The sequence below is a fragment of the Haliaeetus albicilla genome, chromosome 7 (genome assembly GCF_947461875.1).
Source record: "Haliaeetus albicilla chromosome 7, bHalAlb1.1, whole genome shotgun sequence".
Classification (NCBI taxonomy): domain Eukaryota; kingdom Metazoa; phylum Chordata; class Aves; order Accipitriformes; family Accipitridae; genus Haliaeetus; species Haliaeetus albicilla.
Window position 1 is genome coordinate 33,806,527 of NC_091489.1, and position 25,027 is coordinate 33,831,553.

Genomic DNA, 25,027 nt, shown 5'->3' on the forward strand with positions numbered 1-25,027 from the left:
AGATAACAACAGAACTACCTATGTGATAGGAAGGGTGATGAAGAAGGTAGGAGATAAAAAAATTACGTTGATAGGAGGAGAGACATAGTCTAAGACTTTTCTTTGACAGGCTGTTATGAGTCATATGAAGACAATAAATAGAGAATGATAATTCACAGTTTTTCAAAAACAAGAAATGGAGAACATGCAATACAATTGTCAGTTTGCAGACTAAGGAGAAATGAAAGGAGATTGTTTTTCATACAGACGTAATTGTGAAACTAACTGGCATAGGTTAATGAGAAAGCCAAAAATATAAATAGAAAGAGATAAATGAATTCACAGTAGTGGATAGGTTCATCCATATTTTTTTTTATCTATGGGATAAATCTTTTACCTGCTTTTAGAGTGGCTATTGGGCTAAATAGTCCTCTTGCCTTGTTCCGGTATCACTGTTCTTATGTAAGGCAACGCAGCAAATGTACAGGTAGTCAGTGTAAGGAAAGATGTGTGTTAATTGCCAGAGCTAGCTAAAGATTTCTTTTTCGTTACTAGTAACGTTCTACTGGTAAAAGCATAAACTGGACCCAGTTTACTGATGCAGATGGGCTTAGGCCACTGTATGTTTCCACAATAAAGATGAGGCTTGGCCTACTCTGCAAGTTTTTACAGTTTTAATCCTGGTAGTAAAGACAAGATCATATTTGATTTATGACCAGTGTAGTAGTGCCAATAAATTTTCTAGTGTAGATGCAGTTATACTTGTAAAGACAAGTATGCTATCTTCTACATTTATACTGTGCCTGGTTAGAATAATGCAGTTGCATTAAAAAAAACCTAGGATGCAGGTTAACAAGTAAAAAGTGCTCTTTTCTCTGCAGTGGTCTTTAGGGCCTTGGCAAAACAGATAATACTGTTGAAGTATTTCTGAAGCTGTGAAAATGTACCTACATGGTAGTTTCAGGTATTATAAAGTGGGATTTTTTTAAAAAGACTATCTAATACAGAAAAAATAACACAGGTCTGATTCAGGCTTGGGGTAAATAAAGTAATCACACTGAAAGAACCTTAAAAATGTTGTAGCATTAATTTTATGAAGGAAAGTAGGTTTATACTGATACTGTGGCATTAAAATAAAAAATGTTTTGTTGTATAAACTAGATTAATATAGTTGTTTCACCAAACTTTCTAGTGTGAGGAAGATTTCAGGTGAAAGTCCTGTTACGGAAATCTAGTGAAGCCACAAAAGCACTGTTGTTTTTGTATATGTAGATGTGTCCATTCTCACCTGTCTGCGGCATACAAGCACTCCTTATCTGTCCTATATAGAATGAGAAGATTCATATAATTTATTTTAACAACTTTGAGGTCTTTAGAAATCCTTCACAAAAGAATCAAGTATGACTTGATGTGCATTATGAACACTGAAAAGCTTTGGGAACCAGGGCTGATTATAGTTTGCGTGTAAAAGTGGGGAGATAAAAATTGATCTGAGGTTGCTGAGAGTCTTATTGAGATTATTATGTTTTGTAACATGGATCAAGGCATTTTACATCAGTGTAACTCCTCTCACCTGTCTGTAGGTTAAAGATAGGTCACTGGGTCTGGTTTGCTGTTGAACTTTTTCAAATGAGTATTCCCTTCTTGTTGCTACTTTTCTTTTGTTTAGAAATGGTAGCACGGAAGCGTTACTTTCTTGCCATGATCTGATTTCTGGTATTCCACGTGAGAAGACAAATTTCACAATTAATAACAGTGAAGGATCTGATTGCCTTGGCCCTGAATGGTCCTTCTTTTGTCGTACCGTTCTATCACAGATCTATGGTCTCTATGATTATTTGCACTGAAGACTCTTTTCTATGTTTGACAATGTTAAGTATCATTCAAGTGTGTTTATTTTAAGGCCTCTATACGAGAGCTGTGAAAAAGGCCTCAGTCTAAATAAGAATCAGGGCCTATATTTTTTGCTTTTTTTAAAATATACTGGTGTTTATATGATGTAAATGCAAAGGAATGGTGAATAAATCTAGTTAAGTATAGTTTAATATCTCATGTGGTTTTTAAAAGATTCATTCATCTATTTGGTCAATCTCCAAGGATAGATCCAGGCTTAGGTTGTCAAACAAATGGATTTTTAACGCATTTTTGCATAGTTTAATCTAGTTGGGATGTAGCTGAGACTTCAAAATGCTGAAGTACAGCAGAAAAAAGTTAATTATGCTAACCTCGTATGTGCATACCTTTCACTTTGCAATCCTTGATTGCTTCAAAATAAGCTCAGGAAAGCTTGTTTCTAAACATTTTTCTCTTATGCATTCTGTTTAGAAGAAATTCTCAACTGTGTCAGTGGTTTTTTTATACGTGAACTTTACAGGCATTTTGAAATAGATTTTCTTGGTGTGTCTTGATCTTGTAGTTGCTTAGGTAAGACTAAGGTTGCAGTAGCTTCTGTAAGTTAGTTTTTATAAATGATTATTTCTTCGGCCTCCCATTTGCAGAGAATATCTGTATTGCGACTCTGTGCATGATTAGATGACCCCTTATCGAAGATGTCTGCAGTAGGAAAAACTTAGCTGTTTAAAATTCATAAGCATTTTTGGTTTCTGTGGAAGATTGCTAGGATCCTTGGTGATGCTTCTCATGCATCCTTAAAGATCATAATTACTGTCAATAAAAGAAACAACTTGGATGTGTGTTCCTGTACTAACCTGTTGCAAAAGCGGTACTGTGGCACAGGGAGTACTGATAGACAAGCACAGATGGCATATGGTTATGGCAGAAAAAATGTGCATGTACCACATTTACTCTAACTGTATCAGAACGTGATTGCACAATTACAGGGTTTTTTCTGCTCTGTGACTGAGGCCACGAACATGGATATATTAATCTTCAGAATATTCTTGCTGTCAGAGCATGCTGTTTGTGGTCCACTGACACTGTTTCCAGAAATTTAGTTTTAAAGTATATTAATATGTTAAGTGGATTGTGAGACTTCAGTTTTAAATACAGTAAATAAACATGATGTGGCTATCTGGAGAGGGTACCTTTCCATGAAACAGATATGAAGTTTAAGGCTTCCAACCTACATTTCCAAAGAACTCCATGGGTTTCCTGTCATTTTGTGGAATGAAAGAAATCTGAAGAGGTTTAAAATAAGAAATTTATTTACTTTTAAAAATATTATGCATAGTTGTGTTTTTTCTCAGTGTTTTTTTATTGTTGCCAACTTTTGATAGTGGTATTTTAAGGCTTAGTACTCTTACAGCTATTGGAAATACGTATTTGCTATAATCAAGATGGTGTTCCAGGAATGTTCAAGTTTGAATCATACCCCCTTTGTTTTTTTTCTTCCATTTGTAATTTATTCCAGGTATTTATGTAAACTGTCAGACCAGGAGTTGCGACAGAGTGCAGCCCGGAACATGGCAGATTTAATGTGGAGCACAGTTAAAGAACCATTGGATACAGCCTTGTGTTTTGATAAAGAAAGTCTTGATCTTGCGTTTAAATACTTCATGTCTCCAACTCTAACAATGAGATTGGCTGGGCTGAGTCAAATAACAGTAAGAACTTTTTTAAAATATGAATAATACTTAGAAAAAAATGTTTCTTTTTGTGGTTTTCATGAGTTATGGACTTGTTTGGGGGGCTTTTTAATGTGTGAAAACAGCAGAATCTTCTTACATACAGTCTTAGGAAATTATAGTCATGATTGTGAATATAGGGTTCACTTAGAGATAAGTCCAAGTGATGGCTATGTTCTGCAGCATATGGAACTGTAACACGTTTCCTGAACAAATTACCATGCTAAACAAAAGTCTTATAACTATATTTTGTGACACCTATGTTGAAATTAAGTCCCTTGACATGGTTGTATTGTTTACAAAGTCCTTCAATCTGTTTTCATTTTTACCTTTACAGTGTCTTGACTCTACTGTAATTAGCTGTTTCTTTGTATTGTACATACCTCTTTTTCCTGTTTGTTTAGTATAGTCTGTTTCTCAAGAGAGAGTATTTCTGCATTAATTAGCAGAAGACTGAATTGAAGAGGTGAACATATATATCATCAAATAGAAATAGATTAAAACAACCCCACCACCACCCTTCTCTTTCCCATGGAAATGCTCCGCATTGCACCAGTTAAGATATGTTGTGCCACCTTTGTCTGTCATTGCTTCCTACATGTGTATTATAGCCATAGGGAGACAGTTGTACAGAAGGTCAAAAGTTTACTTTTTTATTCATCTGAGCCTTTTCAATTCTGTGTTTTTTTCTGACACTCCTGTATTTAAGATTTATAGTTCATATTGTCATATTTGCCTTAATGCACAAAATGATAACTAGGAACAAACTATACTAGAATGAAGAAACATGTTCTAAAGTTTTGTAGTATTTTCTGAACACATTTGGCCTTCTCTGTTCTGATTACATAGTATCACTCAGTGACTCTCTTCAGCACTGACTGTCAGTAAATACAATTTTACTTAAATTTTATTTTGCTTCTCACTACATTTATATATAAAAGTACTTACAGTTGTTTTAGTAAAGAGCAATTTAAAGTAACCTGTAAGTATTTCCAGTCAGATTATTGGTGTTTATCAAATAAACATTTTAATTTACATAGGTATGTGACTAACTAAGTTAAAAAAAAAAAAAGTCTGTGAACTACATCCACTCAGTATTAACCAAATGTTATTCTAAGGGTAACTGCATTTATTGGACTTGAATGCATTGTCCATTCAGTTTTGCATTTATAAGAATGAAAACATAATGCGGTTCATCCAGTAGAGGTGCTAAAGCAAGATACAGAGAAAGTTAACTTTTGGAAGAAATAGTGATATTACGGTAAATATAATTTATATACATAATTAATTATAATTAATTTATATGACTTTATAGGAATGCTACATATAATATACTCAGTGCCTGAATTCTAATCTTCTCTCCTAATTAATTAGTGTAAAGTGAATGTTCAGGGTCCTTTTTGTGCAATAAGAAAACTTCAGAGAGTTGATGAAGTCTTAGGTGAAAATGTAACATATATTTTTGTTTTGATTTTCCATTGCCATGTGCTTTATTATTTATACAGTTACAGATATCTCATAATATCTGGCAGACACATTTCAAAATACGGCCATTAACTGGGCATAAAAGTAACTTCCTTTTTTTTTATTCTGCATAGTTTTGGAAAATGTCATTTTCAGTATCATCGATTTTAAAGTAAATTTCCAATGTTTGCATAGTTTCAGTTACATTAGATTTTTATTCCCATAAGTACTTTCCTTTGCTTTTGTACAATTGTCTTTGTTCAACTACTAATGTATGGTTTTTTTGTGTATCCTTACCAAAAAGAAAGTCTGAAAATAAGAATGCATCAGTTTATTTTTTCAGGCATGTAGTTCATTGAAGGGAGTGTGAAATTGTGTAATTTTAAGTAGTTATATGTTTTGATCTGTTATGATTGATAAATATGACTGTAAAAGTGAGATTTTTAATAATGGACATGCATTACCAGAAGCAAAATTTTACAGTATTTTTAGACTAAAGCAAGTCAGTTTCAGCTTGTAAAATAATGGAATATGGTTTGTTAATAAGTTATTGAGTCTTTTTTTATATGAACCATCTCTAAAACTGCTCTGGAACACTGAGACAATTTATTCTTCTTTCTCATTCAAATTATAGTAAATTTTCTCTTCTTTGGTTCTCTTTTTAAAGATCTCATGAAGATATCTTTGGAAGAAGCATATTTTGATTTTTTTCTTGTTTGACTTTTGAGTTTGAGAAGCATTTTGTTTCATTTAGTTTTGTATGCCTTGCCTGGAACAACTTTTATTGCCAGGTCTGTGCAACTTTGAGTGTGAAATCTGAACCAAAATTTACAGAAATTTTGAGTGTCTCTTTACTGAAGTTTTCTGTCCTCTTTGCAAACAAAGATGTGTTTACAAAGATGTAATGCAGTTCAGCTTCGTTAGTTTGTATTTTCACGCAACCTTCTCTGTTACAGATGTACCTTCATGACTACTTTTTTGAAGTTTCTTTTTTTCTATTTATGTCTTTGATGGCTAGAATTTGTCAAAGCAATTTCACTGAAATGTTCTTCCCAACCAACACAATTTCAGCTTCCTGTTTTGTATTCAAGACTTTAGAACTACAATACCTGCAACTGCAAAATTGTTTTCTTTCCGGGACTTTCACTTGCCAAAAGTTGAGCGTTTAGCCTTGAAGCAATTCTTCATTTCATTTTGCAAATAGATGTGAAGATTCAAAGGAAACTTTTAAAAAATTATGTGCAAAATATTTTAAAGTGTGAACTTTTCAATATATACTGTATTTCAAAGCAAAGTTTCTTCTGAAATTCATATGGAAGGTTGACTCAGATGCAGATTCTAATTTCAACTCAAAAGATCAAGACTATAAAATAGATTTGGTCAAATAATTTCAATGGCTTGCCTGATCCTTTTGCAAGATAAATGTACTTTTGCTCTCATCATGAAGACAGAAATCTTTGACCAAAAATACCATCAAATCTAAACAGAAGAATGTCTTCTAACATGGAGCTTTTGATTTGTGTCTGCCAAGAGCTTTTTTCTTTTTTTTTTTTTTCTGTCTGACAGTTAACATGACCAGTCCTAAAATTAAAGCTTTCAGTTTCATGGAACTTCTTGAGACTCGCAGAATACATGCTGTATGGCATACAGGGATTATATTTGCTTGCCACCAAATATAGACTTGCCTCCCTTGAAGAGTAGCGTATACATAATGTGTCATATCATCTGACTAAAGTTCTTATTTACAAAACAAGGTTGAAGACAGACACATGTAAGTTAATTTTAGCAAAGTGGAAGCTTGAGTGGTTGAATGTGAAGTTGGAAATAGCAACAGAAAAGAACAGCAAAATGTAAACCAAGATACACCTGAAGCTTTATTTTTGGTTACCTTGTTTCTCTTCAATTTCATCTCTGTCACCTATCCAGGTGGTTCAGCTCCAAAATACCCACTTCTCTCTCAACTATTTCCTCACAAACAGGACTCTATCTTTTCCTGTCCTTCCAGTTACAGATGAACTTCATTTTGTGAAAATGAATGTTCATGAAGGATGGCCAGATCAGTTATGAATCCAGTTCTTCAACCTATTTTCTTCTTTTCCAGTTCTTCAACCTATTTTATTTGGTTCTTTGCATTAGTGAAAATGCAAATGCAACATTTTTAGGTTTTTTCTGAACATATTCAGTCCAAAACTTGAACAGTGCATATTTATTCTTCTTGCATTGGTTTCCTATGTAGAAAGTTTTATTACCTTTGATGCCTGGGTCTTGAGACAAAACTAGCTAGTGAGATGCCTTTTTGTTCTCAGCTTGCTTTGCTGAAGACTTCATACCTCTGTTGTACTACATGACTAACACGTTTGTGTTATGCGAATTGAGTGTCTGGGCATACGCCTCTTTAGCTTCTTACAATGTTTCATACCTGGTAAAAAATCTTGAAACTGTTTTATTCCCTTTGGCATTTCATGGTAACAAAACGTGAAGTGTAAAAAACCAGTAGGAGGTGAGTGAGAATAAGGTAGTGCAACACTATCCCATGTGTACTTTGTATAGTGCTGTTGTGTCAGAATTCTAAGACTTTAATTGAAGTTATTGTAAAAATTGTTCGAAAATTCCAATATGAAAAAGAACACCTTTAGTCAAAATTCCTTTGGATAAGAATTTTGTATGGGAAATTTGGATCAACATGTGACCATAGATTTAAAAATGATGACAGTTACAGTTCAGTACTCTTTGTCTTTGATCCTTTCAAAACATTTTGGGTTGGGGCATAAGTCTTCAGAAAAGCCAGTGAACTTCCACTTCTTTTTTTTGACCCAATTTTAACTGGTCATAACAGTTTCTTCATGAAGTTCTGTTCATGTGTTTTCCATGCCTAAATATGTTTCATTTGAAACTACCTATTAGTAACTTACCTATTAATAATTGTGTAATCAGGCTCTCATGTCTCACTAATTTTAATGCATATTTTCAATTTCATTTCTTCAAAAATATTTTTTCCCATGAAAATTGTTGAGATTAGACATGAATAAATCTCTGTGTAAAGAGTGCAGGAGATTATCTGTCACCCAAATTACAGAGTGCATGTACCAGACTTGTTTCAAGACAGAAAAGAGTAAATATTTTGACAAAGTTATGCAGCAAGTTTAATTTGAATTCTAAAAATTCATGTTACTGTCTTTAATTTTTTTGAAAGCAAGATGACAAGTTTTATTACATAATTTTAAATATATAAAAAATATTATCTGTATGTAAAGAATTGGATACAGAGCTATCTCTGTATCTGGAAAGTCAGTGCTGGGGAAAAGGGTGGCAAAGAGATGTAAACCTTTAACAGGCTTTTGTTTTTCTCTGGGATGTCTTGAATTTATCAGTTCGGATACCTTTGAAAGCTTCATTTCATATAAAAATATGTAATTTTCACTCTCCAATTTTGTAGACTTCCAACACTGATAATGTGACAAAAGAAATCTTTGCTGTTGTAGTAAGCATTACAATACTGGGGAAACTCATCCTAAAACATCAGTTTCCAGAGTATGTGTTTCATTTCTCATGAAAACCTATGTGCAAAGTGACTGCTACACACCATGTTTTGATTTCTGGAGTGGGTGGCGTTTTGTAACATTATTTAATTGCTTTAGTGAAAGAAAGGTTGATTAAAAAAGAAAATTGATCCCTCTTGCGTACTAGAATGCATGTTCAAATTTTTGTCAAAGTTATTTATTTAAAAACATTGAAAGTACTAGAAAAATGTGTTTACTGTCACTAATACTATTTTTAAGTATAAGAAAACTACCTCACAAAATATTTAGATAAATTTGTAATTATTTTTCTTCCTTTTTCAAACTATAGAACCAACTTCATACCTTCAATGATGTGTGTAATAATGAGTCATTAGTTTCAGACACAGAAACGTAAGTAGGAACATTATTACGAATACTTAAAATGTGCTATATGATTGTAGTTTTTCTGTATTGTTGTTATGGATTATACACAGTGGGGAGTAGTGATAATCTGAGGCATTTATTAGAAATATTCTAATCAGGGGTTTAATAAATGGTTTTAAATGGTAACTTTAAAAATATTTCTAAATGTTTCTGGATTTTTTACTGTCTTAAAAGATAGAGTCAAGGTAACCCTTAGAAAATTGTAGATACTGAAATAATAAATACCTGTAACGGGCCATTATCTCTATTGTGATGTATAAATAAGAACCAGCTAATTCATACCCAAGTAGTATTATTGCCATCCTCTCATTTCTCCTGATGCTTTAGTTAACCCTAAATCATGACTTGTCTTGCCATCACGGGTTCCCAGCCTTGTTATTAGTTTTCCACTGAGTCTGAGAGGCTATGCTATTTATTGTTTTTCTTTAAAGTCCGTATTTGTATAATTCAGGTGTGTTTAACAATTCTAAAGGGGGCTCCCATACATCTTCAAGAAGATTGATGTGTGGGATTGTATTCCAGTGAGGAAGTGTATTGATTTTTGTAGTAACTCTAAACTTGATGTTAGAACTATCTAGAATTTAGACAAAAGTATGTCTTTAGGTAGTTGAAATAACTGTTCTTTTGAAATAATAGGCAAAGTATGTAAAATCTAGGATTTTACTTGTGATATGCTCTTCACGTTTATCTTGGGGGTTGTATCCATGTACATATATCTGTCTCACTACAGACACACACTCTCCACCATCTTTTGCTCATTAATGAATAGTCTGTTACAGCAGCAGTTGGCTTACTATTTTGTCTGGGTAGTTTTATTATAGATGGTTTTGTATTAACACCTGCTTATTGAAATCTGGCAGCAGTAAAGACCACAATACTGTAGATTTCATGTAAATAACTCCAATATTTGAAGTGAATTTTATGGTAATAGGTTGATACTTGAAAAATAAAGAATCAGAATCTAGGGCAGTTTTGCTTCCATAAAGATGTGAAAATACCTTGAGAATACAAAACAAATAACCTCTTGTGATAAACTTTTTCTTGTCCTTTGTCACTAAATCAATACATGAACATGAATCCATGCTATCCATTTATTTCAAAGTAAATTTTGATACATAGTGTGAGGAAAAAAATTAAAGAATCCTCTTCAAGTATGACACAAATATCTTAGTATGATCTGATGAAACCTGAATGTACTGTCATTAAGCTCATGTGCTTGCATTATTGTAATAAAAGTAATTGTACATTTATTACTTTAATATTAATATAACATATACTTGCATATAATTATTATTTTTACTTTTTTTTTTTGCCTTGGGAGAGGTGTTGAGTTTTTTCCAAAGCCTCTAGTTCTGTAGCAGTAGAAGTAAATACTACAGGAGCATAACATGTTGAGTATATGAGGTGGCTTGGTTAGCTGGGGTATTTTCAATTTTGTACTGCCAGTTTAGGGTGTATTGTTACACTTGGACTGCCAAACCTTGGTTTTATCTATTTCTTCTCCTCCTTCTTTCATGTTGAAAATCTGAAACTGAGGTGTTTCTTGGTTGGTTTATCTTCTGAAACACATTGTGGATGAGTAGTTTTTAACTAGTAATAACTAATTAAGGAACATTAACAAGAAGTTATTCTGCCAGTAAAACCTAATAAAAAGCTGTTTGATTTTTCTGTGTCAAATGTAAAAAAGGAAAGTTACCAACAAGGGAGAAAGAGAAGGGTGCTCAAATTTGCCTGCAGAAGAGCAGATGTACTATGCAGGAACATCAGAGTTATTTTAAAGCTGAAGGAAATTGTCAGATTCTCATTTGGGATATTACTTTCTTGGCAAGGGCATCTGTAAACAGCCTGTCATTTGAAAGGAATGCAGCGTCAACAGAAGACCATCTTTTCCACTTTTGTAGTATGTGATTTTTTTTAAATCTGATTTCCAGTCATTCTCGTGTTTTACCTGAAAAGTTTGGTACAAATCAGTGTCAAGTATTGCTGCTCATCTTCAGATATCTTTTGAAATCACTGATTTCTTCAAGCCAAATAGTCACAAAAGGCTGGTGCAGAAGGATGGGGAAAATGCCTGACTTCCACAGTTTGTTCAGTACAAAGCTTCCCTCTCCTTAGAGACTCTCTTCCTGAGAAATTTTTGGATAAGAAGGCACATACGGAGTTGGCAGTGATTGAATGAGCAGCAAAAGGAAAGCTTTTCATTCCTATTTTCTTTCCTTAGTGGAGAAAGGAAGCCTAAGATTTATTTTGTACCTCTGTAGCCTCTGCAGATTTATCAAAGGAAGATGTTTTACATTATGTCTGGTCATCCCCATTATGTGTTTTGACTTTTCCAGATGCGTTTGGAACTGTCAACCTTTGGGATTTCTCCTTCTGTATCTTGATAAGGTGGGTTTGCGGGAGGTATCTTCTTTTTTTTTTTTTTTTTTTTTTCTTTTTTAAAAAGAGCTGTCAGTTAGTCCTAGCTCTTCCCTTTTGTTTGGAATTACCATTGGGATTTTTTAGCAAATATTTTGCAACAGTAGCTTCCCACTCTTATCTGCATAGTTGCAAATTTTTCCATGGTAGGACAAGCTAAAGCATCTTCTGTCTAGGAAAACACTGGATGTCACAATTAGCACTTGAAAGCAGCAGAAAGCTAAGACAGAGAAATCTGTTTTCTAGCTGTAGGTATCTGCATGTCTTTTTAGATTTGGTTACGTGACTGTCTTCTCTAGGGTCGAGGGTTTGCAATGACTGAGTATGCGTATTGTCCAGATATGTGCAATGTCTCAGTGACTCAACTTCATAATATCCCTCAGAGATGTATTTTTAATTTAGCTATTCCTGGCTCTTAAGGTAGAATCAAATTCTTTGCAATCTAAGGTACGGAATAGTATGAAATCTATTGAAGCTAAAAATAACAAGACTGAACAGAAGAGTCTTCAAGTCTTTGAATAGTGATTCCTAAAACTATTTTGCTGATGTTGCTTGGTGAAAAATGATCATGTCTTTCAGGGAGGGAAAGGTTTTTTTGTGCTATTTGGACCACAAGAGGAAAAAGTGGTGTGTTTTCCTGAATGAGGACACTGTTAACTTATGGAAATAACATGTGTAAAGAGATATTTTGTTTTGCTCTTCACTTGGCAGGCAGCCAAGAATTTCAGTTTCAGGATTCAGGTTGATGCTGAGGTGACTTCCACCTCATTTTAAAACTTGATTACCCTCACTGTATTGGCTTTGTGTGGCAAGGTTTTGGTAGTGGGGGGGGTTACAGGGGTGGCTTCTGTAAGAAGCTGCTGGAAGCTTCCCCTGTGTTTGAGAGAGCCAATACCAGCCAGCTCTAAGATGGACCCACTGCCGGCCAAGGCTGACCCAATCAGCGATAGTGGTAATGCCTCTGTGATAACATTTTTAAGAAGGGAAAAAAAAAAAGTTGGGACAGACGGAAAATGGCAGCTGGAGAGAGGAGTGAGAACATGTAAGAGAAACAACCCTGCAGACACCAAGGTCAGTGAAGAATGAGGGGGAGGAGATGCTCCAGGCGCCGGAGCAGAGATTCCCCTGCAGCCCGTGGGGAAGACCATGGTGAGGCAGGCTGTCCCCCTGCAGTCCGTGGAAGTCTACGGTGGAGTGGATATCCACCTGCAGCCCAAGGAGGACCCCACGCCGGAGCAGGTGGGTTCCCGAAGGAGGCTGTGACCCCGTGGGAACCCCACGCTGGAGCAGGCTCCTGGCAGGACCTGCGGATCTGTGGAGAGAGGAGCCCACGGAGCAGGTTTACTGGCAGGACTCGTGACCCCGTGGGGGACCCACGCTGGAGCAGTGTGCTCCTGAAGGACTGCACACCATGGAAAGGACCCATGCTGGAGCAGCTCGTGAAGAACTGCAGCCCATGGGAAGGGCCCATGTTGGAGAAGTTCGTGGAGGACTGTCTGCCGTGGGTGGGACCCCACGCTGGAGCAGGGGAAGAGTGTGATGAGCCCTCCCCCTGAGGAGGATGAAGCGGTAGAAAATAACGTGTGATGAACTGACTGTAAACCCCATTCCCTGTCCCCCTGCGCTGCTGCGGGGGATTGCTAGAGAATCCGGGAGTGAAGTTGTGCCCGGGAAGAAGGGAGGGGTGGAGGGAAGGTGTTCTGAGATTTGGTTTTATTTCTCATTTCCTTACTCTGGTTGATTTGTAATAAATTGAGTTAATTTTCCCCAAGCTGAGTCTGTTTTGCACATGACGGTAATTGGTGAGTGATCTTTCCTGTCCTTATCTTGACCCACAAGCTCTTTGTTATATTTTCTCTCCCCTGTCCAGCTGAGGAGGGGGGAGTGATAGAACAGCTTTGGTGGGCACCTGGCGTCCAGCCAGGGTCAACCCACCACACTCACTTAAAAAGCTTCCTACAGAGTCATTTCAGGTGTCCAAAGTTCCTTTCACCCCTGAAGAGAAAGATCTGGACTATTTCTTCTCCTTTCTTTTCGCTCTCTTGCCTTATTTATTGAGATACTGAACTGCGAGTTTTGTATTGCTTTTTCTGTTCACCGCTGTTCTCTTAGCTCATGTTAACTCTGTATGGCAGCATCATTTAAACGCCTCTCCCCCTCTCTCTATTTCACATTCCAGGTTTCTTTTCAGATTTTCTCTGAAAAAAATAGTAGTAGAGTTTTTCATTCAGCTCACTAATGTTTCTAGTGGCATATGCGGTAGTTTAATAAATATTCAAGATTATGTCAGAGTGGTGCTTTTGGAGCATTAAATAAGGAATTGTGTGCTCATAAACAAAAACGTGTGCTTGAGTATGTGTAGGGAAGGTGCCTGCTATATCCGCTTTGCATTTCCAATCCTAAATAGTTGAGATCAGTGTTTCCCATCCATTGTTATGTTGTAGATGCTATTTCAGTGACTTTGTTAAGAAATGTTATTCTTCATCCTTTGCAAGCTGCTTGTTATGTTTCTACATTTTTTTCTTTTAAGGTTTTACCTTATATTTTTCAGTGATGTTGCTGACATGCTGTTGTATTTCATCCAGTACTGTGCTGGTCTGTTTTTGTAGCTGCATGGTGAATTGTGTTGGGAATTGACTGGTTGGATAAATAAGGTTTTCTGGGGGGGGGGGGGGGGTGGGGGTGGTATTTTGCCATGGGATTTGTTCCTGGATCTGGGTCATCATGTGGCTACCAAGTATTGCACCACAGCCTTAGATTAAAATGTTTTTAGGACTTTGACCCAGTCCTCTTATAGAGAGGCATTCTTTGACCTACCAGGAAAATGCGTAAACCATAGTTTCCTTTTGGATAGTTTTCTTTACAATAATGAACAAAATTCAAGCTCTAATATGCGCCTGTTTTTAAGTACAGTTCACAAACATCAGGTTATATCAGAAACTTCATAGCTTCCACTCTTCCCTGCAGTCTCATGGAATGCCTGAGGAAACTAATGTCAAAAGTGCTTGAATTTCATTTCTTGGAAGTAAAACAGTTACTTTTGACAGACATGAATGGTCACTAGATTTAAATTAAAAGTCTAGGGGGAAATAGATTGAGTCTAGAGATCACATAGCCCAACACGTTGCGTAGATTTCCAGTGTGAGAAAGATTTAGAGACAATTAAACTAGAGTAGCTGCTACCTTTACTTTTTCATTCTCTTCTTTCCTCCTCCCTCACCCACAGCACACCCTTGTAGAGAGTATCATGTTCTTTAAATCACTTTTCCTCTTGCTATCCCAATTACTAAATCCATGAAAAGTAGCTAATACATGTTACTACCAAGGTGTATGTTCTTACTATGAAGGTCTGTATGACTTAGCTATCCAATTTGTAAAACAGTTCTTTGTACTGCTACTTTTGTGTTAGAGGAAAAAGCATATCTGTACTTTGATTATAATGCATGTTTTTCACTCTCACTGTTTCCTTCAGTATGAAAGAGGAAAATTTTTCTATAACCTTTGGAAGAACTTTTTTTAAAAGAAAAGTTGAGCATATTTTTACAGAAAATTGAGTTCTTGCTAAGTTGCCTGAATTGTTGTGGTATTGTATAGTAATAGTCATGTAATAATTTGCGAATTGCTCTATGAAAAAATACTTTTAAATTGCAAAAAAATACAGACTATATGAAAGAAATTTAAACATAGCTAGAAATCTAAATTAAACCACATTGAAAAATATGAAAATTATACTTTAAATCTTCTAATAAAAAGTTATCCTAGGTTGCCCTGCTTATTGGGGCAACTCAGAACTTGGTGAATTTTTATGAACTTGAGTGTATCTGAAATTTTCAAGGCTATAGGGCTTTTGATAATTATTAAAGTAAAGATGCGATAAGTGACAATATACAAACTTCAATCATAGGTTAATTTATTCATAGGCTGGCAGTTTATTTTTATTTATATGAAGTTCTGGAATAGCTTCTGAGTTAAGGTTCGCTCTCTTTGAAAGTGAGGAAACTTATCAAGGAGCTGGAAAACCACTAGATGGAAAAAAACCTTTCCTGAAATGGAAGTGTTCAGGAAATAAGTCAGACATCCTTCATTCACGCTGAAATTAGCTTTCTTTATTGAATTCTTGAATCTGCTATCATAAATATATTTCTTAGTATATCAGAGAACAAAATACTTAGTGCTGGTAATAACTTTGTCATTTTGAAATGCAGTATATTTGGTGATTGGTGTGCCCTCAGCAAAACTTTCTGGGAGGAACAATTCTCTCTGGGAAACACAAAGACTGCATTCTGCCTTTCACAAGGATCCTCTTGTTTTTGGTCATCCTCAACAAATCTGTATCAAATGAATGTTTACCTTCAGAAATCTGAGATGTCATTTTATCACAGTTGGGCTCACCAGTAGGATAAAGAGTTTTTTTACTGCTGAGAATACATCTATTAAAAAAAAGACATTCATTCAAAAGAATAATCCTTTATTTCTAAAAAGAAAAATGTTGCAGATAAGCAATGGAGAACTGCCATACTAATTTGATAAAATGTAAAGGAACTCAGTCTATAAGAGAGTTTTTGTTCTTTCCTTTGGAGTAGCTAAAATGCAACATATGACTCTGGATACAATGTCTAATGGACATTGTGCCACTAACAGAAGTATTTGGTTTAAACCAACACACTCAGCAGTATGTCCTTTCATATTAACAACACCTGTGAATCTAGCAGTATTTATGTGGGATTCATTCTGAAAGCTGCAGGTTTTAAAAATTCAGATCCAAGGAGAAATTAAGTGGTCCTGGAACAAAATTACCTTCATTGACTTATGACTCGGGTGTTAAGACTTTTGCCTCTTATGGAGGACCATATGCAATGATTTTTTTCACATTTCATAACCAGAAGTGCGTCCATTCAAGTCTCCTGCCTCTAGTGGATGTATGTGCACTCATGTGACCAGATCTGTCTACCTTTTATATGTGCAAAATGCAAACTGAGAGGCTTTCTGCTTATATTTTGGTCATATAGCAGGACTTATGCCCCACAGCAAGGGGAAGCAATGTGTAAAGCCATAAGAAGGAGCTACTAGGGGTTAATAGGCCGTAAGTTCAAGGAACTTTTTTGCAGGCTGCATTCAGTTTTCAGAGTGTGGGTTGGGCATCTGTGAATAAAGATGAATTTGTAATAGTGAGTCTACCAGCTGTTTGACAAAAAGTAACGGAGCTATAGTTTCTTGAGCTATATGGGCAATGCCACTATGGCCACTTTCGCTTGTCAGCATGGAGGGAGGTGGATAAGAGAATTTTTTAGAGCCGTGTTTGTTGCTAAAGGAGACTGTTAGCACATATTCAAATGAATAAGTTCCTTTAGCTGTAAATTCTGCAAAATCACAGCTTGCATGTGAAAAGGTCTTACTTCAGATTTTGTTAGACAGAAATCCAAGCCCTGAATGAGTCTGTAATGTGGATGCTTCAAGATTTGGTTTGGGGTAGGCATCTTTGGGGTGTTGCAGGAGGTGGTTGGGTTTTGGTTTTGTTTTGAAATGAGGCTGTAGGAAGTTAAGTAGATCTTGATTTCATGGAATAGGTCTGGCTTATCTTTTTCATCCCTCTTTGAGCAGATACCCTGTCAAGCTGACTTTACAGTATGAGAACTAATTTATTAATAAGCGCTAAGTGATACGGTTGGTAAACTGTTGTACCTTGCAAACCAATTATTACTTAAATGTTAGGGGACATTATCTTTTTTTGAACAATGTATTAGATTCCCCATGTCCTGGAATTAGAATAGAAGAGTACAGTGTAGGAATGGTGTGTGTTGTTGAGTAATAGGAACTATGCTGAGTTCATCCATAGGGATCAGGCAATTCAAGACAATTGAAGAACTGACAACATGGCCCGGAAAAGTGAATCCTGTTTGGAAAACCTGCAAAGGCAATCTCTTTCTACCTAAAGAATCTTGTTTTCTTAGTGCGGATGATAAAGATTGGCAATCCTGCAATTTTAACAGTGACCATAAATGTGACACAAGATAGCAGTGGTAAAAATAATTCTTCGTGTGGTCCTCTAAGACCACCCCCTCCCTCCCATCCTCTTTTCCTCATGAAACAGAGCGCTTTTATTCCAGGGTCATTTAAACTACAGGCTGTGCTTTAAATACTGTGATGTCCTCTAATTGCTTCTGGTGCCAAAATCTGGGTAAACAAATGTTTGCTTGAAAAGAAGAAATAGAAAGGAGCTTAGACACTAGTTTACAGACAGAGCAGCCCTTTCCGGAAGTTCAACTTTTGTTTTGCAAAATTCAGTTTCCTTGTCCTGTTCTGTTCAAATGTTTGCTTATGGATTGGCAGTGGGTAAAGCTCCCTATTGTTATGGATGAAACAAAATGAGAATTTTGAAGTACCTGTATGCTATGTGTAAGTATGACTGTGGAAAACGTAGCTTTTTAAAGCTATATGACTTGCTATTTATGCAAGAGAATCTAAAAAAATTTAACTGGTTTTCTTTAAAAAAAATTTTCTGTCACTCCCACCTTTAGCTGCATTTGTGAACTCAGTAGTTCTGGAATTTCATTATAAACTTGGGTTAAATAGCAGTGTTTATCAAAACTTACCTGTGAGGTCTTTGAAAGTGGTCTGCAGGTGGTCTGTTGAGCTCTATTAACTAATAAAATGGTGGAGTTGTTGGTTACGTGTTTGCTAATGATCCAGAGGGGTGAGTGGGAAATGTTGATATTTTGCATTAGTCTTCCAGCTAAAGAAAAAAATACAGAAATTGTTTGCTTCTTACCTGAATGAATGAATGTTGAGTATGCTTTGTGTTTAAAAAAGTTTTCATATGCTTACTACAATTACAGATGTTAATTTGAAAGACATGCTGTGCTACAGAAGAGCACAGTGTATATATTGTAGGCAGTTTAATTTTACATATGTTTCCACTCTTTTTTCATCTCTAGGTCAATTGCAAAAGAGCTTGCAGACTGGCTTATCAGCAACAATGTAGTTGAGCACATTTTTGGACCAAATTTACATATTGAGGTTTGTATAAAATTATTATTTTTAGTATAAACATGGAGGAGTAACTTCTTGTTCTAGTAAATCTTTCCTCAATATGTTCTCACTTTGCAGATCATCAAACAGTGCCAAGTGATTCTGAATTTTCTTGCAGCTGAAGGGAGACTTAGTACTCAACACATAGACTGTATTTGGGCTGCAGCACAGGTATACATAAAATTTTTATAATTGCAGGAGTGATTAAAAAAAAACCAGAAAATGGCAAGTTGCTTTTGTTTTATGTTTGTAAAGCTGAGTTTATTACTTTTTCTTGTCTCTCTGAGTGTTTTGCCGACTAAAGTTTTAAGTTAAGTAACTGCCACAATTACTGCTAGATGCAAGAATTCACCTGGGCTACTTTTATACAAGAAAAAAATGAAGTTGTATAGCAAAGACATAATGTTTTCACTAAGAACGGGTATGAAGATTGTAGGGTAGATGTAATATTTTTACTATTGTGCTAAATTGCCTTGCTCCCATGTATTGTAGCTTCCATTTCTGTTACTCCTGGTGGGAACAATCAGGTGAAAATTGTGGCAGTGAAGTTTAGAGCTGTACTACAGTGCTGAGGTTAAAATCTATAGAAGGCACTGAGATTTTATTTTTTGCTTGGTAAACCTGGAAACTCTGATAGGCTTTTTTACTTCAGAAGGATATGTGTTTGCTACTTTAATGGATTACTATGCTTTTTATTTTAGGTTGTGAAATTTTTTATTTAGGGGATTTGAATACAGTAGACATTTTGACTCTCTGTTGTGGAAACTGTTTTTCCATGGTTTCATTCTGCCTTTATTATTAAAAAAAAAAAAAAAAAAACCAAACCAAAAAAACCCAGAAAAACCCCAAACAAACAAACAACAACAACAAAACTCAGGAAAAACCCTCAGGGTTTCAGTGTCAATTTTTCTGAAAAATACACTCAAAATGAAGGTCAGAGAAATAAAATTGATCTTTTTGAACAGGTATAGGGAGCATACTTTTATACAAGTTAGAATTTGAAGGTGGTTTTTTTTTTAATGTGATCAGTATTACTGTGTAATTTGTTTCAATCAAATACTACTGTATACTCATTCTGAAACCTCTGTAGTCCACTGTCATTATAACATGCAGCTGGTATGTTAATAAATCCTCGTTATAACAGCATTCACTCTAATAGGCTCCAACAATTTTCTGTATCAGAGCAATTAATAATTACTTATTTCATTTACATTTTTAAAGCAATATTTTACTTTCCTTGATGTTTTCACACACATAGTAACTCACACTAGTGTTAGACCTCTGATTTTTTTCTCTTTTATACTATTTTAAGAACTTCACGTAACTACCCAAATGCGATAATTCTTTTACAGTTCACATGTTCATTTTGACATACTGATATTTTCAAAATACGTTTGATATCAGAATTATGTCCTGATTACTTCCTATAAAAGGTTTAAACTTCTAATGTTATTTAAAAGGCTGACACTTTTAGACAAAAAAAAAAATAGAAAGCCTTAAAGAATGTATTTTCCACTTTGTAAACTAACTTTTTGACAAAAATTTATCTTCTCTGAGTTGAAGCGGGTATCTCAAGAAGTTTAAATGCATCCTTGTATCGAACTCACATAATTTCATTCCAGTTTGAATCCTGTGAAAGATTGCCTGTACCCCATAAACTGCTGTCACGGATATTTTTTTATGCTAGGAAGGGAAAATAAAATAAATAAAGAATGAAAAAACCCTTTTTGAGGTGCATATATGGTAACCAACATTAAGAATGTTTTTTCTAGAAGCTTCCTGTAACCATTATTTTATTTTTTGACTATCAGCTTCCTTACAAACATCATGAAACCCTTTGAGTGACTACAAAAAGCAGCATTTAACCTAAGAGGAAATATCTAGGAGCACTGTCACTTCAATGTGTAAATAGAGTAGTTAGCTAAACACATTGTCATATTTTTTGACATCCATTACTGGAAAGACAAAAGAATTATAAATAATCTCCACACTGAACTGTCTGTTCTCTCAGTCTCATGTTAGCCTGTAATGTCTTTATTTGTATTTACCACTGCTAGTAAGGTAATCATTGCAAATATTATTTCCCTCAGGGTTTAGCATATACACTAATATTTAAGAAGTTATATTTAAGTTAAAATACAAAATAAAATTCCAGTTCTTCTTTTCACCAAATCTCTTAGAACTGGAACTAAGGAAGATATTGTTATATTTGATTTCACTAAACCTTATGTGCTTTGCAATATAAAAATGAAATTTAGTCAAAATTGCAAGTCTGGTGTAGTTTGGAGTTATTGGACAAGTGCTTCCTGAGAATTTCTGCAAAGATGTTCTTTAATTGCTGCAATTTTATCACTTTGAATTTTTTTTTAGAGGTTTATTTTGCTGTTCCTGTTATCTTCTCTGTTTGTTTGTACTTTGTAGCTAAAGCACTGCAGTCGTTACATACATGACTTGTTTCCTTCTTTGATCAAAAACTTGGACCCTGTGCCACTTAGACATCTTCTTAACCTAGTCTCAACTCTTCATCCAAGTGCTCACACTGAACAGGTAAAGACAAGGCAAACAAAAGCACTGTAACCAGAAAAGAAATTATGTTAGTATATTAAATAAGTGTTACGGATTTGTCTTTGTCTTTCTAAAGGAATGCATGTAAAAGTAATATTCACTAATGCATAAGAGAGGAAACTATGTAAGTAAAGTTGCCCTGTTTCTTCAAGTAGGCCTTTTCTGGCTTTTGAATTATAATCTTTTTCAGAGATTTTTGAAGACTGGATAACCACTGAGAAGATTGTAACATCATGTCTGAAGTTAAAAAGTGTTTCACACAACATTATTTTGTGCATTCGTTTATTTTGGTAAACTGTAGTATTGGCATATAGAAGGATTAACAGTGGATCTTTGCATACAAAACCTACTGCTTCTTAATGGCACTGTTACTTGGTTTTGTTTATAGACCTTGTATTTGGCATCAATGCTTATAAAAGCACTGTGGAATAATGCACTAGCAGCTAAGGCTCAGCTGTCAAAACAAAGCTCTTTTGCATCTTTACTGAGTACCAATCTACCCATGGGAAACAAAAAAGGTATGTGGTTTTCCAATAGATCTAGTAGTTAAATTTTTAATTTTCATAGTCTCCTTGTTGACTTTGGACAAAAAGGATGTATAGACCTTTTACTTGGGAGTATTTTTAAAAAGTGTCTTACTGGCATATTTTTCAAGCAGAAGTTGAGGATAAAGATGAAAGCATTAAAACTTTGTGATCACATTTGGAAAGCTTTCTATTTCCAATCAATTCTGTTTGTATATCTAAAGTAGTATGTATTTTTCTTTTTCTTTCTTTTTTTTTTTTTTTTTTTAAATTCAGAGGATGGTCCATAACTCATCAGTTAACTATTCTTGTTCTGCTGAACATCTGTAACTTACATAGCTACATAAAATCTTACAAAAGCTTATCTAATTTTTACCTAGCTTTTGATATTATGTACTATTTCTGCTTTTGGTTTTTGGTGTTTTTGTTTTTTTTTTTTTTTTTTGACTTGACTGTGTATTTCCCCACAGTCATTAGTAAAGGTGCTGCCAAGCCATTTTACTGTAGCTTCCCTTTCTTTTCCTACTGCTGATTTTTATGAATCATGGACAACTATATGCTGACAAAAAGATTTTTAGTCACTTATTTTTCCATCCTGCTTTTTTCCTTCAGAAGAAGAGGAGCTCAGAAGAGCAGCCCCTTCACCTTGTAAGTATAGTTTTAGAAGTACACCACAATCTGATACATTTGATACTACAGTGTTTTTCTACAGCTATCGAATCTGAATGGAAGAAGAACTAGTAAAATTTTGAAATTATGTTTTTATGACAAGTGAGATGAAAATTATATTTCATGTAGAATCTGTGAAATTCATATTTCATGTAGAATCTGTGAAATTCATATAGCTCTGCTATACACTGGCAAGAAGAGACATCAGAATACACATTTTGTAGTAAAATGCTCTAAAGTGTTCTAAAAAGAATTTTTAGTGTTTAGGTACACGTTTTGTTTGAGTTATGTCTCTTGTTCAACTGTTTGCAGGAAGAATGCTGTTGAGTTCAACATTTGGGGCAGTTTTATGTAATGCTGTTACATTCCAATTAAAATACATCACAAAATAACTGGGAAATGTGGTTTTGAACTAGGGTCACCAGCAGCAAGCCCTCAGAGTAGTGACAACAGTGACACCCATCAGAGTGGAGGCAGTGATATTGAAATGGAGGAACAGCTTATTAACAGAACAAAGCATGTACAGCAGCGACTTTCAGATACAGAGGTAGGAGTGTAAATCTTAGTCTGTGAATTTTGTTACTGAGTTGCCTATTATTAGCTATGGAAATAGTATTTTTTCCGTAATCACTTCAAAACCTGAACAGGTACATAACATGTATGCTTACCTGCAGCAGGATAGTGGATAGCTAGAATCTTATGTTCTGTGCAGTTTATGTAGAATGTATTGTACCTTGCCCATGAGCAAGGATGCTACAAAAAAACACCTCAGACAGATTCCTGCATTTAAATTGTATTTCAGTAAGATCAATCTTCTGGTAAGGGATTGCATGACGTATTGTTTGTGTGTCACTGTGTATGTGCAAAGCCTGCATATATAGCCTGTTACAAGTAAGGTAATGCAAAAATTAAATTATTAAATGTGAATCTTGCTCAGAGCATTTTGTCATTGGCAACCAAATTGAGAAAGAATGAATGAAGACATGTAGATTTGACACACTCATAAATGAAGAATGGTGTTTGGATGATGATGTTGATTATGTATTTTCAGTGGTGTGTTATTTTCCATCAATCTTAAAAAAAAAAAAAAATAATTTCAGGAATCCATGCAAGGAAGCTCCGATGAGACAGCCAACAGTGGTGAGGATGGCAGTAGTGGTCCTGGTAGTAGCAGTGGCCACAGTGATGGATCCAGTAATGAGGCAAACTCCAGTCATGCAAGCCAGTCTGCTGGAAGCCCTGGCAGCGAGGTGCAGTCTGAAGACATTGCAGATATTGAAGCTCTCAAAGAGGAGGAGGACGAAGAGGAAGAAGATAGGAGTCATAATCCCCAGAAAAGCAGTAGGAGCACAGATCTACGAAGCAGGAAACTGGAATCACAAACAGGCATTTGTCTGGGAGATTCACAAGGGGCATCAGAGAGGAGTGGTGCAAATAATGGGGCAGGAAAGGACCATGTTTTTAACTCTGACTCTGTGACACCAGTAGATAATCGAATTAGAATGCTAGATGCTTGTTCTCATGCTGAGGATGCAGAGCATGATATGACAGGTGAAATGAGCACTGCTCACATTTCACAAGGGTCTCAAGATTCTTGTATAACTCACACAGGGGACTTCCTTGGGGAAACTATTGGAAATGAATTATTTAACTGTCGACAGTTCATTGGGCCACAGCATCACCACCACCACCACCACCACCACCACCACCATGATGGGTAGGTAGCTTGACATTTCTTCTGATTCCTTCTATAACAGAAATAAGTGGTAGCAAAACACTCAGTTTGGGCAGAAATGTATATGGATGTTTTGCTATAGTTACGATAATTTTGTCTAATCGAGGTGATAGTTATTGCAGATAGTTACGCAGTAATCTGTTTTGTTAGCATCTGATTAAAGATTTTTGTCAAGGTTTTGTATTGAATAAATAAGACAATGTTTAACAAAATGTTAAAATTGTTTTGGAAAATGCTGTATTTAGTTAACATTAAAGAAGTCAATACAATTGTCATGATAGTGAGCCCTTCAATTTATCTGTAATTGTTTTTCAAATTCATATGAAGGTCTGCTGTTCAGACAGATGATTCATCCTGACTTTAGCTTTAGGGAGATGTCTACTCACTTGTAGTCTGCTATAAACAACTTTCTCTTTGATACTGTCCATTCTAATATTCTTCTTTTACAGGCATATGGTTGATGATATGCTAAGTGCAGATGATGTCAGTTGCAGTAGTTCCCAAGTCAGTGCAAAATCAGAGAAAAATATGGCTGATTTTGATGGGGAAGAGTCTGGCTGTGAAGAAGAGCTTGTACAGATTAATTCACATGCTGAGCTAACATCTCACCTTCAGCAGCACCTTCCTAACCTTGCCTCTATCTATCATGAACATCTTAGTCAAGGTAAGTGATAAAAAGAAAACAGAAAAACACTATACCTTAACTTGGTTTTATATAATTTTTAATTAGTCTCCAATAGTTAAAATAATAAAATTATTTTAACCACACGTGTATTTGCTCAAAGAAACCACAGTGACTACTGAGATTTTGCTGTTTCTCCAAGGGATGCACTTTTGTATTACACTAGACGTAGCTGTGTTTGCCTTTTTAAATTTTTTTCCCCCATTTCTACTAGACCTTTTAATGCAAGTTAAAACAAATAAAGGCACTAAAGAGTTACTAAAGTAAAAAGAAAGGTGGTACTGAAATGCGAGGGTTTTGTTGGCTTTTTTTCTTTTTTTTTTTTTTTTTTTTTTTCCCCTCTTTGAAACCTTATGCGATTTTTCTTCTGGTGGCTGGATCTTATTGTGATTCTGTACATTTGTCATCTTAAATGAATTAAGCATAATGGGTTG

General features: G+C 35.3%; 1 protein-coding gene across 1 annotated transcript in view; it reads left to right on the plus strand.

Moving 5' to 3' along the window:
- Window positions 1–25,027, plus strand: part of USP34 (ubiquitin specific peptidase 34) — a 141,479-nt gene that overhangs the window by 39,399 nt on the left and 77,053 nt on the right. The window contains exons 7-16 of the mRNA XM_069787621.1: window positions 3,350–3,542; window positions 8,877–8,938; window positions 18,325–18,406; window positions 18,497–18,589; window positions 20,840–20,965; window positions 21,372–21,501; window positions 22,120–22,155; window positions 22,593–22,723; window positions 23,277–23,893; window positions 24,361–24,575. Of these exons, the coding sequence (XP_069643722.1) occupies window positions 3,350–3,542; window positions 8,877–8,938; window positions 18,325–18,406; window positions 18,497–18,589; window positions 20,840–20,965; window positions 21,372–21,501; window positions 22,120–22,155; window positions 22,593–22,723; window positions 23,277–23,893; window positions 24,361–24,575 (1,685 nt within the window). The remainder of the gene's footprint in view (window positions 1–3,349; window positions 3,543–8,876; window positions 8,939–18,324; window positions 18,407–18,496; window positions 18,590–20,839; window positions 20,966–21,371; window positions 21,502–22,119; window positions 22,156–22,592; window positions 22,724–23,276; window positions 23,894–24,360; window positions 24,576–25,027) is intronic.